This window comes from Syngnathus typhle, linkage group LG17 (genome assembly GCF_033458585.1).
Source record: "Syngnathus typhle isolate RoL2023-S1 ecotype Sweden linkage group LG17, RoL_Styp_1.0, whole genome shotgun sequence".
NCBI lineage: Eukaryota > Metazoa > Chordata > Actinopteri > Syngnathiformes > Syngnathidae > Syngnathus > Syngnathus typhle.
The window spans coordinates 9,551,063-9,565,330 of record NC_083754.1 but is presented as its reverse complement, the minus strand read 5'-3'; the positions used below and the strand labels follow the sequence as shown (position 1 = coordinate 9,565,330).

The following is a 14,268-nucleotide window of genomic DNA, read 5'->3' as shown; positions in this document are numbered from 1 at the left end:
ATAACACACCATCGAGGATTGCACCATCGCATCAAACGATGTGTCGTCAATTATGAATTTTACTAAGTGTGTTGGGCAGGATGGCTGAATGCGATGCGCGATTGACAACAAACAAGAAGAAAGGTGAGTTTTATTTCGAGGGAGATTTGTCATGTCTCGTCCCCAGTTTTGCTATGTGTCTAGGTTGCCATAGTTTCTGTTCGTGTCACCCCGCTCTTCCTGTGTCACCTCAATCGATGTAACGTGTTTTGTATTTAAGTCCTGTCTGCCCCTCGCTCACCGTTGGATCATTGCATGTGTTACTGTCATTCTGTTCCTGTCTTTGGTAATGTCACCCTGTCTTTTTGTTCCACGACTTTGTCGGTCAGTCCTGTTGTTGGTTTTGTTGTACCATGACTTTATTTAAAAAAAAAAAAAATAATAAATAAATAAATAAATAAATAAATAAAAAACAATTTTTTTTTTTTTTTTCTTTGTACCCATGTATAATACGCACCCCAGATTTTAGGACAATAAATTAGTAAAATATTGCGCACTATACACGGAAAAAAACGGTACGTTGTCAAATTGAATCTGATTGGAACTTTTGACACGGTGGCCTCCATTTCCGTCCAATATATTGCTTATGGCAAGAATTTGGATTGGGAAAAAAGTAAGAAGCAGCAAAGTCATTGTGGAGCCTTTTTGGAGAACACCGAATAACCCAGCACGTGGACCCGACTCGGTGTCCGCTTGCCGCCTTTATCAGTCTGCATCCTCAAGCAGGAACTGCTGACCTGCCACGAGTTGGATATTTTCTTCATCCTGGCAGGTCAGTTAAACTAATTTCGATTTTTAGATGAATATCTACTTTGCAACACCTGTCATTGCCTTTAAATTAGTTAAACTTTATTAATTACTTATAAGTAACTTCACAGTGCTTCAGTTCATTGGGATACACACAAGGAGGTGGTTTTAAGGAGCAGACGGTGGTGACTGTCAAAGAACACTTGGCCTCCATTTTTATGAACACTTTGACTTAGTATGCTACTGTCGTAACGTTTGTCATGCATGATGGCATTTGCAAGAGCATTTTGTGGCAGAAGTTTGAGAAACGTGTGTGTGTGCGCGTGCGTGTGTGTATGTGCGTGTGCGCGTGCTGGTGGAGGAAGGACATGCTCCTTAAATCAGCCAAGTAGCTGCCTGCCCTAGTGGAGGGAGACGCAGCAGCATCTGGGAGACGCGAGGGGAGGCGCAAGTGTTGCGGAGCTGCACGGCACGCCGCCTCGCTCGCTCGCTCGCTCGCTCTATATTAAGCAGCCGCTCACACGCTCGCTCGCTCTCACTCCATTTGGATGCCTCGACGCCAACGGACCACTACTTTTCGCCCCGCGCCTCTTCCTGTTGCATTCGTGATTTTCGAAAAGGTTTTTCCTTTGGATTACGGTTTTCTCCCCTTTTGGGAGGTGCGTATTAGGTTGTGAAGTACAAGTGCACTGCGCGTCTGGCTTTCCTTGGGATTATCACACTTTTTGAGGAGCAGCGTGGAGTAAACAATAAACACCAACGACGACACGCGCACACACAACACTTGATTCACGCAAAGGTCGACTGAAGCAGCCCCAAAAGCTCTCGCTTTTCTCCCCCGCCCTGAGGGGATGGTCGAGGGTCGCCGGGGTCAGGAGCGACTGCGCGGCTCCTCCACGATCGTTTCATCTTGTCTGGGGTTCATTCCAAATTAAAAGGGAGATGAGAGCCGCAATTTACTATTACTACTTCCTGCTGTGGACGACGTACCTTCTGCTGGCCACCGCTCAGGTAAGCAGCCCCAAGAAATAACTATGCGCTCGAGTTGTCCAACCCGCTCCGGTTATTCTGGGCTTTTGTCGCCTATTTTGTGTGTAGCCTGAGCCAAGTGGGCAAACTCACGAGTACGGCTCCGGTGATATAAATAGTCGCCGAGAGACGACCACCAACCAGCACTCCGAGTGGGCTTGGTTGTCGAGGCGCCTTTCCTACCGCGGGGGCGAGCGCAACAAAGTGCCGCGCACTTTTGCACGTCTACTGGCTGCATCGCCAGACTGCCTCATGCAAAAACAATTCAATGCAGTATTACATGTAGGTGGGCGGGGGTGTAGGCAAAAATATGAGTAATGATCAACTTAGTATGTCCAACGCGCTTTTTTAACTGCAATTGCCCCGCACACGCACACGCATCTCTAACTCTTTCTCTCCTTGTCACCTCCTCCTCGCGTGGCGGGTGTTGAAGGAAGTGCAGCACTTTCCTCAGGAGCTGATCGACAGATTGTCCCGCAGTGAAATCCACAGCATCAGCGACCTCCAGCGGCTACTCGAAATTGACTCCGTAGGTAAATTGCGCCTCATGAACGTTTGTGACGTATGCACAGCGCTCGGCATATCCACCTCAGTGTCGAGAAATGTGTTACGTCATGCTCAGCAGTCAGCGTAAATGTTTTTTGGACACACTTCATTCAATGGAGCCGTGCCACTCAAAACTGTGTTGGACTCAATATCACAGTTGTGCACGTGGCATCAAAGCAAAAATTTGTTTGGATGCAAAGTCAGAAGAGCCAAGTCTCTTCTCGCACGCAGAATCCGGATGCGCGTCTCTCAGAATTCACGGAATCCGTATTTTGAGCATTGAGCGGTATTCGATAGGAACCTTTGTCTGTCAGCCGCATTTGCATCAACGCACAGTGTTTTTACAGTACGCACGATGTTTTTGCACCACGCTTGCTCGTTAGCTTTCGGGTCAACGCGGCCACGACAAGCGATGCACATATTTTCTGTTTGGTTGCATGTATAACCCTGAGAGATGAGCATTGACGTGGACTTCGGTTGTTAGGACGTGAGTGGCCGATTGCGCGTCCTCTCCATTTCAATGACAGACTAGCAAGTGTCCATGAAATGTTTGACTGCGCATCCAAATTGACTTGAAATGAATGCTGGCATGAGCGTTGCCATAAAGCAAGGTGTCGCGTTTGGCCTACACTGCACGGGCGCTACTCTCTTGGTAATTGCTTGGATGTCGGGAGAAGTACAAGGAGGTGCGTCACCTTGGGCCTGCGCCCACGCTTTTGCCGTGCCGCTTCCTCGCTGGCCGGGTTCAAGCACGCAGCACGGGATGACGAACGAATTACGCAGCGTGTTTACGGAGGGGCCGCAGGCGTCTACGCGCACACAGGTTGACCCCGCCTTGCCCGGTGCGCAAACACTCACGCTTGGCTCGGCTCGAGATGTGAGCGGCCTTTATTATTTCATTGCGCTGTCCTCTGTAACATTCGGGCGGCAACCAAAACAAGCGTTATCAGATGACGAGCCGAGAGGGTGGCTTTGCTGGGCAAAAACAACCGCTCGCTCATTGAGAAAGGTCAAGAGTGAGCAAAACCGGCACAGGCAAATGAGTGCCGTGCGTCTACGTGCCGACTCAGCCGGGCAGCGCCGACGTCATCGACTCGCAACATTCCGTTTGTTTCTCGTTTGAAAAGGGAACTCATTTTGATGGCGCTCTGGCTCTTCATTCGGACCAAATAGGGGGAGGGGGGGGGCATTCACCCACGTTAACACCAGCACCTTCTGTTTTGACGAGGTACGGGAAACGATGTCATCGAGGCCTCGGAGCCTCGCAAGGACCAGCGCGAGCGACAGCACCGGCACAAGAATTCCTCCCGCCACCCGGCTTACGATGGCGACCTGAAGAGCTCGCAGCTGCATGGCCGCCGCCGCCGCAAGAGAAGCATCGGTAAGACTGGCGCAACGTCGCTGCGCACCGACAGCCATTGGCGGGGGATCCCCAACCTGGCCCACCAACAGACGAAATTTGCATCTAATTGACGGTGACCCATGGGAGCCCAAACTTTCTCTCAAAACGAGGCAAGGCGTCCGCTCCGCAGTCGGTGTTACAAATACTTCTGTATTCAAGTATGTGACTGACAATCGAGTGTGCTTGATTGAAGAGGAATTAGGAATACAAAAGAGATTTCACGAAGGAATGAATTAAAAAAAAAAATTCTCCTGCTGCACTCAAGATCCATTATATATAAATATCCGTGTCTAATTTATCGTATAAAGATGTTCAAAGTAACTCAATTGAGCTCCACTCAAGACTATTTGCAAAGATTTGTGGGCTTTGTGATGGCAGCACAGCTCGTCTCTTTGGTGGAATTTTGATGAGATGCGACACGCGCGTCAGAAGAGGAATATGTCCTTGAGCGTGGAAATTCCAGGCATTCAAGGCGTCAAGTTGCAGCTTGCCGAGACCTTCTGTCACATTTCTTCAGCAAATGTCGAGCACCCGCTGCGATATCTGATCGAGATGGTGTGTGTGTGTGTGTGTGTTCTGGACACGAGAGAACAAGTGAGAGAGAGCTTGTGCGTCGTGCGACGTGTTCTGGCCCGATGGCAGCGCGCTCACTTTTGCTCCGATCTCATGTTGTCCGCTAGGCGAGGTTGAGCATGCCAGAAGCCACACAAAAAGGGCTTCATATCTCACGTCCGTCCGATTCAGAGGTCTGGCCTCAAGCCCTCGGCAACATGTTTGTGCTCAAATCTCAGGAGAAGACTATTCCGAGCAGCAAGCACATTCTTCCGAGGCGAGACAAATGAGTCATCAAATAGTCGTCTGCCAAAAGGGCACACCTTGGGCAAATTTGAGATGAGCTTTTCTTTTGCTTGCCCCCAGTGGAGGAGGCGGTGCCGGCGGCGTGCAAGACGCGGACAGTGATCTATGAGATCCCCAGGAGCCAAGTGGACCCCACCTCGGCCAACTTCCTGATATGGCCGCCCTGTGTGGAGGTGAAGCGCTGCACAGGCTGCTGCAACACCAGCAACGTGCGCTGCCAGCCCTCGCGCAAGCACCACCGCACTGTCAAGGTAGGCGCCCCAGGCTAACGTACCAAGAATTGCACTTTGCCAGCCAAGGGAAGCTCACTCCGTTCCAATTCAATGTAAACCTCGCTCTCTTCTTTTTCAAATTTGGATTCCATCTCAGCAGCACACTTGCAATCTGGAGCCTTTCAAGCGAACTTGGTGACCCCGCTCGACGGCCTGCGAGCCTAAACTCAACCAAACCTTGTTGGTGGCCACATCCGATCTTCTTCATCCACCAAAATCCATAAACGGATTTCTCATGGCTGTCTGGCGAGTCTGTCTGTTTCCCTCTTTGTCTTGTCCGGAAGCCTGGAGGACAGACGCCGCCGTGTGACAAAGAGCCGAGGACTGAAAGGATTTGATTTTGGTTGGGGTGGTGTTAGGGGGAGCGCACGGTTCCCAGAAGCCTCTGTGCACGTTCCCCTTTTCTGTTCAGATCACGGACACGCTGGTCTGCTGCAATATTTATTCGCAGCTTCCGGCAGAGCTGCGGGCAGGCCTGGAACCTTCCTTGCCTTGACACTACTGTCTCTGCTCTCCCATCATCGCAATTTAGGGGCATTGGTGGGCAGCGCATTTGGTACCTGGACCTTACCTGCTTTAATATACACTCAAACTGTTGTGTGGCCGCTCGCTGTCGGGATTTGTTGCCAAACGTAGGCCATTGCGATATAAAGGGCAGAACATTTTTGGGAGGGGATTTTTAAGCCTAAAATCATGAGCTTGAGCCTAGGTTAGCTAAGGCAGGGGGTGCTTCCTGGACCCGTTTTTTTTCTTCTGTCCAAAAGCTTTGCACAGTCTCGCTTCTTTTCTATTCACGTCCCCTCGGAATAAACGTTCATTTTGTGCATGTATTTGAAACGTCCTGCCGCTTGTTTTGCTTGGACCAGGCCGCGTCGAGGAAAAGAACACACCCGCTGCCACTTTGCATTTCTCCAAACACACTTTGATTGATGTATTTTATGTTTATGGCTCGCACTTTCTTCCTCCATGCGTGCTGTAAAAGCCTGCCCTGTGAATCTGGCAAGACACCAATCATTAGTACGACCAGACTACAACTGTATGAACCGCTGGCTCTTCTGCCTCTGTGTCCTGTCTTACCCATACGCTTGAGTGTGCTCTGGCATTCTATGTACAAATTCCGACACCTCTCTGCTTGTTCTCCCAGCAGTGAAGAGGCTGCGACGTAGCTCAAGCTCATTCGGCTTTACTCTTGACGAAAGCCAGGATGAGGCCCCGCGGACCTCCGGTGAGGCCGATGGGTTTTGGAAAAGTAGTCTCTGTATATGTTCGTCTCATCTCATCCCTATGGCGTCACTTTGGAGGTCCTCTGGGGTCACCTCCGTTTCAACCTCAGGGGGAGATTGTTTTCATTCACTCATGTGTAAACTCCCCCACCGCAGCGTGGGCCGCAGAGCAATGTCCAGGCCGAGGAGTCGCTCGACGACCGCCGCGCCAGCCGGATGGCTTCAGTTTCAGTTACTACCGTATGTTTCGGAGTATAAGTCGCGTTTTTTTTCTTCATAGTTTGCGTGGGGGAGTGACTTACTTAGGAGGGACTTATATGTGAAATTATTCACAATTTTTCAAAATTCAAAAATTCGCAATGTAGTGAAACCGCGTTAAATGAACGAGGGATTAGTCGCTAATTTGAACTGCTACTAAAGGTGTTATTTATGTTATAGTTATTCGGATAACTGTTAATGTTACGTCAGGCCCGTTCTCAGTTCCTCGTTTGTGTTTATGTCACATTAGCATACCTTATCGTTTAGCCTGTTGGTGGTTCATGTCTGTTCTTGGTGTTGGATTTTGTCAAAAAAATTTCCCCCAAAATGCGACTTAAACTCCGGTGCGATTTATATATGGTTTTTTTTCCGCTTTATTGTGCATTTTATGGCTGATGCGACTTGTACTCCGGAGCGACTTTTAGTCTGTAAAATGCAGTATTTGCTTCAGTTTTTCTTTCCTTTCTTTCATTTCTCCACTCCCCAGCCCACCGCTGGACTGTGATATAAAGTCATCGTTGTCGACTCTCTCGCTCGCCCTTTCCAGCCGTCTGCTTGGTTCACCTCGGTGACCTTCTCCATTGTTCTGTGTGGGGGGGGGGGGCGGTTCTTTGATATTTGATCTGGCGCCTTCTGTTGCCCTCCGATATCCACATCTGGCGATCCGTCATACTTGAGGAGTCGTCTTTGCGGGCATCGTGGCTCACCTCCAGACGTTTGTTGTCGGGGTGCGTGATAACCCCGCCGCTCGTCAGCCCGAGCGCATGTTGAGACGGGTTGAAGAAGAGCGCAGTCTCACCTCTTTGCACTTCTCCCCCCCACCCTCCTCGGAAGATCAGCTTTTCTTTCTCGCCGCCTCAGTTCCTCTGAACTCTTTCTTTTTGCGAGGCACAAGCTCGTATTGTCTCGCTGGCCTAATTTCCTCGCCCCCAGCCGGTGAGCCACCCGCTTGGTCACTTGTAATCAATGTATTCTCTAAACCATGAGTGGGCAAACTTTTTGACTCGCGGGCCGAACTGGGTTCTAAATTTGGACCGGAGGGCCGAACCAGGAGCAGATGGACGTAGTGTTTGTGTGAAGTAATATAAGCGACCTGTAAAGGTCATTGCATAAAAGATTTTGGCCTTTAGTAGGTAGTAAAGCATGGATATTCCAAACATGTTTTTTGAAAACAAATGCCTTTATTAACAGCATTGAAAGAAAAAAAAAATCACTAAAAACTGCTATCAGTGATTCTCATAAAATACGACACTGTTATTCACAGTCTCCATGACTTCAGTGCCTGCAGGTCAGATTAATGAAAGATGTTTAGCTTATGAGATCACAACAAACGGCAAACATTCTGACCAAATATACATATCATCTTGAAGAATCGGTGAAAGCATACATCCAAATAAAGTAATCAAAACGGCAACACGGTGAGGGGTATCTGAAAATCAGAGCAGAGTTTTAACTCACAAGCACCTGGTAACAGAGGTGAGGAAACGGGAAACATTTCCTTAAAGCAGTGCTTCTCAAATAGTGGGGCGCGCCCCCCAAGGGGGCGGTGCTATTCCTGGGGGGGCGCGTGTGACCCTGGGGAACAGGCTTTTTTTTTGGCAGTACTAGAATAAAGTGTAATTGCGCGTTTACTACAGCAGGGGGCAGTGGCGCTCTCATTGTTACTTCTGTCACGTTTGCGACAGTGCAACATTTTACGACTTACAAGACAAGTTAGGATAGTCACGGTGGGGAGGGGGGGCGCGAATAGATTTCTTCTTGCTAGGGGGGGGCGTAACAGAAAATAATTGAGAAGCACTGCCTTAAAGTAAGCCTTAAGAACTTTACAGGTTAAGATTACCGTTTTTTTCCATGTATAATGCGCCCCCATGTATAATACGCACCCTAAAAATGGCATGTTGATGCTGGAAAAAAGCCTGTACCCATGTATAATACGCACCCAAATTTTGACTCCTACTTAAGTCCGTGAACGTAAAATTATTTCAGAAAAAAGATCATCTTTGGGAACAACCGGATGTTATTCTGCCGGTCAGTATCACTCGCTAGCATACTCAATAGCGAAGAAATGTTTTGGATTTGTGTAGGGTACATTGTGACAGCAAACGAGCAGGTGATCTAGCAAGCGTCTGATACGAGAGCATTGTGTTCGTATGGAGCGTGTTTGAAGTGAACAGCAGAGAAGAAAGCGCATCTATAATGGCGGCCTCCGTATGATATCCGGATTTAAAAAAAAAAAAAAAAAAAAAACTTTTTTTTTTGTACCCATGTATAATGCGCACCCCAGATTTTAGGACAATAAATTAGTTAAATTTTGCGCATTATACATGGAAAAAAACGGTAGTCGCAAACAGGTGGTGCATCAATGTCCTTGAGCATCCTGCATTGTTTGAAAATGAGAATGGTCGCTAGTTTCAATCCCTGCTATGTGTACAAATCATATTCAAAATGCATTTTTTTACAACAAACTTGAGAGCCTCCCCTTCATTTTCAGTGGGAACAGTGTTGTTGGTCGCCCTTTTTTGCTAGTGCGTCATAGTCTGGAGTAAAATTTGTTGTGGCAATTCTTAGGAGAGATCCGAGGTGTTGGTCCGTTTACCGCGATCTGTGACGGGTTGATGTTGATGTGGCTGAACGTCACGTCGCGTACGTCGAGCCAAATTGGCGACTCTTTTTTTAAACACTCGGCACTGTGTCCACCTTGCTTTTCCTTGGGCGACTCATTTTAATAGAAGGATTCCAGGGGAAGGTTTGTGGGTGACTTTAGCGTAAAACTGTATCTGAAAGTTCAGCGCGCGAATTACAAAAATGCTGTCGTCACAGCCCACGCTCTAATTCGGGACTGATACAAATAGAGCGCGAGTGCGCCATGTCCGTACAAGTGAGTACGTACTTGTGAGTGTGCACCGACCTTTCTGACACGGCTTTCGGTAGTAAATGCGCAGGCGAGCGGTTCCCCATCTACTGGGGAAACGCAGTCATTTCAGACAAAATGACCAAAAAAAATGTTTAATAATACAATTTATTCAGGGTTGGCGGGCCGGAGTAAACGGTCCCGTGGGCCGGATGTGGCCCGCGGGCGTAGTTTGCCCACCGCTGCTCTAAACAGACCCGCAATTTTATTTATTTTGGCTCCATGTTTTTGTCCCTCTTCAAAGCCTCTTGATGTACATCCACATCCTCGTTTTGTTTTCCTTGGAAGGCATGAGTACAACTTTCCCTTCTGTCATCCTCTCATCGGCGCTCAGGGAATTCCCAATTAAAAGCGAGCAGGACAATTGGCTTCACACAGCGGGGGGGGGGGGGAGGGGGCTAAGCAAAGTGGGTGCATTTCCCAGAGCCCCCGGTCTCACCCCAACCCCGCGGATCAGATATCATTCCCCCAAGCCACTCCAGGGACTCTTTCTCAGGGCCCCGGCTTTCAGTTTGATTTATACAAAGAGTGTAGGGGCCCACTCGTCGGAGCATGGGGGTCTCTTTTCTGATGTCTGTTTTATGTGGGAAGTCATTGACTCTGCGCCGGATAAGGAGCCTTTGTACTCGGTGCCAAAAAGTGCCCACCAAATAAATCGTGCGTGCCTTCCCTGTTAACACCTTTCACAAGAAACACGGGACAAAGTATGTGGTGCAGGAAATTGTTTAAGCAAAGTATGGTTACACCCTCATTCACACCAATATGAAGGCCGAATCCTTTTTTGCCTTGCTGTGGGAACAACAAGTCAAAGAGACTTGATGCAAAAATACTGATCAGTAGGAGTTTTGTCAGTTGGTGTTGATGACTTGCCCCCTGAAGCAAAAATGGAGTGTGCTATTGTGACATTGTTGGTGCTGAAAGTGACTCAAAAAGTTGACCATTCACATCGTCCGCCTGCGCCTAAATAGCCGTCCATTGAGTGCTCAATAGCGGAAAGTCAAAAATGGCAAACACGGTTCCCCGAAAGCCGTCCTGCCTGCAACAATCTCCGTGGAAACCTGTGAGTCAGGATGGAAGAGGTCTCATCTGACACTGTTTTTCCAGGTTAATCAATGCCAGGCCGTCATACTGTTCTCATGTTTTGTTCCCAACAATAAACCCTTGACACGGTCTCCGTGCCCTTATCTGGCTCGTGTTTGCGTTCCTTCGGCGGGTAACCTAGAAACTTGATGTTAATAGGTAACGCATGAATGTCATCCCATCCCATCACAGCAAGGATGCGGCAGAATGACTCGTCGCCCATCATCGTGTCAAGGTTCCATAATGGCAAACGAGCATCTCCCGGCCAAACGCCATTGTCCTCTGTTTGCTCAACGCATTCCACCGGTTCTTACTCAGCCCCCCTCCCACACACACACACTTTGGGGCAGCCTCCCTGAGCTTTTACTTCACAGCGTCAGCATGAGTGCCATTGTGCTTTGTGAGCATTGACGTGCTTTGTTTGAGCAGACAGACGTACTACGTTCTCTCGTCTGCCTGACCCGTTCCCCGCCGGGGAGTGGGCCACCACGGGACGGAGGAAGCAAGTCTCTCGCGGAGGATTGTGGCTTCATATCCTCTCCCGTGCAGTGAACTGAACTTGAGATGAGGTGAAGCAGGAGGATGGCTGGCTTGGGTTAGGTTGCGCTGAGCTGTAGTGGGATATTGTTTCCATATGCCCCCCGGGGGCTGGGTGATGAAGGTGGAAGTTACCTGCCTGTAGCACACAGAGCCGCCTCCCCTCTTATGCAAGCTGCCTTGTCTGTACAGCTCCAATCAGAAGGCTTCCAGGCCGAAGGTTCCAAATTCCTGCACTTGTTGCTCTTTGCTACGTTTCAGAAAGGACCGTTCTCTCGCTGTTTTCTGTAAATCTGTCTGGGGGTTGAATGGCCCTTCTCCTTCCTAGACCTACACCCCAGCTGCACCTTTTGGGCTCGTCTCTCCAGGGTAGACGCCTTTCAGGACTTGGTCAAAAGTCTTTATGGCCAGGTGTCCTCGTGCTTCCGTATCAGTTGACATGTCGGGACACGGTGGGCGATTTTGTGTGTGTGCCTAGAAGCGAATGCTCCAGGCCTCCAGTTGAACCATACAGTGGCCAGGGGATTTCCCACTCTGTCCTACCGGAACAAAATATTTTCCTTGTGCCGTAGTATTGCTCCCGCAGCTAAGCGTTGATTCTTCGGTTGATACGGCTTGCGAGGACAGCTCAGATAGCACCCAGTTGAGCGCTGACCTCGGCTGCAGCATTCTGCTCAACAATGACCAAGCTTTCTACTCTCCTCGTCCCTTCAGGTCGCCAAGGTGGAGTATGTCAAAAGGAGGCCCAAGTTGAAAGAGGTCTTGGTACGGTTAGAAGACCACCTGGAGTGCGTGTGCACGTCGCAGCATCACGCCTCCGCCGCGGAGCACTCGGATGCAGAAACAGGTAAACCCTCTTACCTGTCTCTCGGCTGCACTTGAGTGAGGCTCTTTTCACTCCCATGTTCATCTTTGCTCTGCTTCAGTTTAAACGTTGTGTCGCTTTGGGGTTACTTTCGTCCATTCCGGCTGATAATGACATGACAGCTCGTTGGTTGGTTTACATTTGTCTCATGAGTCGCACTCTCGTGCCAATGTCGCATCAAGCAAGCTGTTAGCTTCAAAGCTAACAACTCCAGGAAGCCCGCTATAGACTGAAAGGAATAACTTCAAAAATAGACTTGCTTGCTGTCCATCCCGAGGGACGCTAAAGAGACATCGTCCTGCTTCAGCTCCATATTTGCATTGTCCCAGATGGCGGAAGCAGTGCTCCGTAAAATGTTTGCCACACGTTTTGTGGAGTCGTTTGGGCACATTCGATGCATCAATCAAGTCCAATGGCAAGCCTTTCTGTGACTCGCATGTCAGGAGAAGAAAGAGGCTACTGTTGTCCTTTGTACACTGTGCTACGGAGCAGCAAGATTTCACAGCTTGGCTTTCTCCTGCCATACCTTTATTGTCTCCTGCTGGACCTGCCCGGTTGGTGCTGGGATGGGCGTAGTTCGCGCTGAGTTAGTGACGTATAAAACCTGCTGAATAATTTAATCATATATAATATTCAGTTTTTCTCACGGTACAATAACAATGTCATCTTGAGTGTAGTCTAGATAGTTTTGTTATTATGAAAAAAGTAATGACTATTTTCAATTCAATTTCTATGTTCTATGTTTTAGCCTCCTGAAATGGAAATAATAGAAAGATAACCTATTTGTTTTGAATTCTAAGTGTAGAGCGACCACATGGAGAATTCTACCTTATGAGGCCAATTTTCAGCCAACTGTCTCATTTGTGGGTGCGTTCTAACATTTGGCTCTCTGCTTCCCCCCTCCAGTGGACATGAGGTGAGGACAGCAGTGTGGGCTCATCGTTGCCACACAAGGAACTTTTACCTTAAAGACGGACGAACTAAGAAACAATGATGCCAAAGGTGCTATGCCCACCCCCCTGCCCCCTTTAAAAACAAATGACATTAAAGATGAGCCCGTGACGAAGCAATGGAGCAATGGGAGACAAGGAAAAGCGGCGTCGGTTGACCTCCCTGCGGGGCTGGAAAAGTATCCCGCCCCTCTTGGGCGGCAAGGCAACGGTCGATGCGGCCACCCGGACGCTCTTTTCAAACTATTTGGACTTGAGGACGCTTGAGAGAACTTGTCCAATTTTCTGCATCCTATTTTTATTATTCTCTCTTGCGTGTTCTTTGGACAAGGATGGGAGGAGATGCGGGAAAGCCAGTCGCAGGAAGATGCTTTATTTTTGCTATGAAATATATTACACTCAGTTTTCATTGGTTATTGAATGTCCGCATGTAATCCATTTGGGCAAGGGGAAAAAAACGCTGTTGGAATTGTATGCAGGCAAGTTATTTTTCAGCCATATCACTGTAATGCTGATAAGGACCAGGCCCGCCCAGTCTGCTGTAACACACGCACACACTCACGCACACGCACACACACACAGAGCAAAGTTCACGAACGACAGAACAAGCAGAACACGAAAGCGGCCCCGAGCTTGCCGTGAGCCCAACCCCGCTTCGGAAGCACGTTAAATGGCAACTTTCGCTCGCCAACGCCGGTCCCGCCAAGCCACCGTCAAAGCGCCACGACCGGGCAAAGTCCGACACTCGTAACCTGGGCCTTATTTATACGCCACCGCGTGTCTCGCCACTGTTTGGTTTTCCTTGCCATCCAAACAGCAACAACAAAAAATTCATTCAAGTGTTTTTGTTGCTGTTGTTGTTTTTTACAAAGAGAAAACACAACAATCCTTCCTATTGGATAAAGATGGTGGTCATCCTAACTTATCTATTTATGTTCAACAATAAATCTATTTCTGTTCATAAATTGTTGTCTGAGTCTTGATTTGAAGCAGCATGAATCGAAGATGGGAAAAATTCCCACGCGCTCATAAGACGATGGCAAAAGCCAAAAGTGCTGACAGCTGTTGGTGCGGACCGAAAAGTGGAAAAAGATGGACATGGAAAACGAGCGTGACCGCACTTCAAGGGGGCATCGACCCCCAAACTTTCATGACAATAAAATGTTCTATGCAAACACGCTATTCCAATGAACAGTACAAACTCTGGAATGCGCTCAAAAGCACAGAGGTGGCAATATAGGCATCCATCGCTCTGTTCCTAAAAAACAAAATAATACAAAGTCCACAATTGTGAAAGGTCTTGAAGGACCAAAGTCAACATTTGTTTTTCCGACCTTCAAAAAAACAGCCCGTCAACTCAGGATGTGGATAAGAAGTCGGGTGTGGGATTGGCGGGGCCGTGCTAAGTGGACACGCTTTCATCAACAGCAATGCCAGAGGGGGAAAGACCGGGAGGCGCACAAGGTAGAAAGAGGTGGTGTGTGTGCGTGTGGTAGGGGTGTAACGATTCATCGATACACATCGATGAATCGATATAATGCTCTACGATTT

General features: G+C 48.6%; 1 protein-coding gene across 3 annotated transcripts; it reads left to right on the top strand.

Moving 5' to 3' along the window:
- Nucleotides 1-1,227: 1,227 nt before the first annotated feature.
- Nucleotides 1,228-13,682, top strand: pdgfab (platelet-derived growth factor alpha polypeptide b). Of its 3 annotated transcripts, XM_061303571.1 has the most exons (6): nt 1,231-1,797; nt 2,249-2,348; nt 3,590-3,742; nt 4,682-4,872; nt 11,617-11,749; nt 12,674-13,682. In XM_061303571.1, exons 1-6 carry the CDS (start codon nt 1,729-1,731, stop codon nt 12,685-12,687), a joined length of 660 nt encoding a protein of 219 aa, XP_061159555.1. In that variant the 5' UTR covers nt 1,231-1,728; the 3' UTR covers nt 12,688-13,682. The 3 variants fall into 3 exon arrangements, with proteins under 3 accessions (XP_061159558.1, XP_061159556.1, XP_061159555.1); XM_061303574.1 differs by lacking the exons at nt 11,617-11,749; nt 12,674-13,682 and adding an exon at nt 4,994-5,133 and having other exon boundaries at nt 1,228-1,797; XM_061303572.1 differs by lacking the exons at nt 11,617-11,749; nt 12,674-13,682 and adding an exon at nt 4,991-5,133 and having other exon boundaries at nt 1,228-1,797.
- The last annotated feature ends 586 nt before the right edge of the window (nt 13,683-14,268 follow it).

Coding starts and splice junctions, on each gene's coding strand:
- pdgfab (XM_061303571.1), top strand. CDS start 1,729: ATGAGAGCCGCAATTTACTATTACTACTTCCTGCTGTGGACGACGTAC. Junction 2,349..3,589: donor ACTCGAAATTGACTCCGTAG/GTAAATTGCGCC, acceptor TGTTTTGACGAG/GTACGGGAAACGATGTCATC. Junction 3,743..4,681: donor CCGCCGCAAGAGAAGCATCG/GTAAGACTGGCG, acceptor GCTTGCCCCCAG/TGGAGGAGGCGGTGCCGGCG.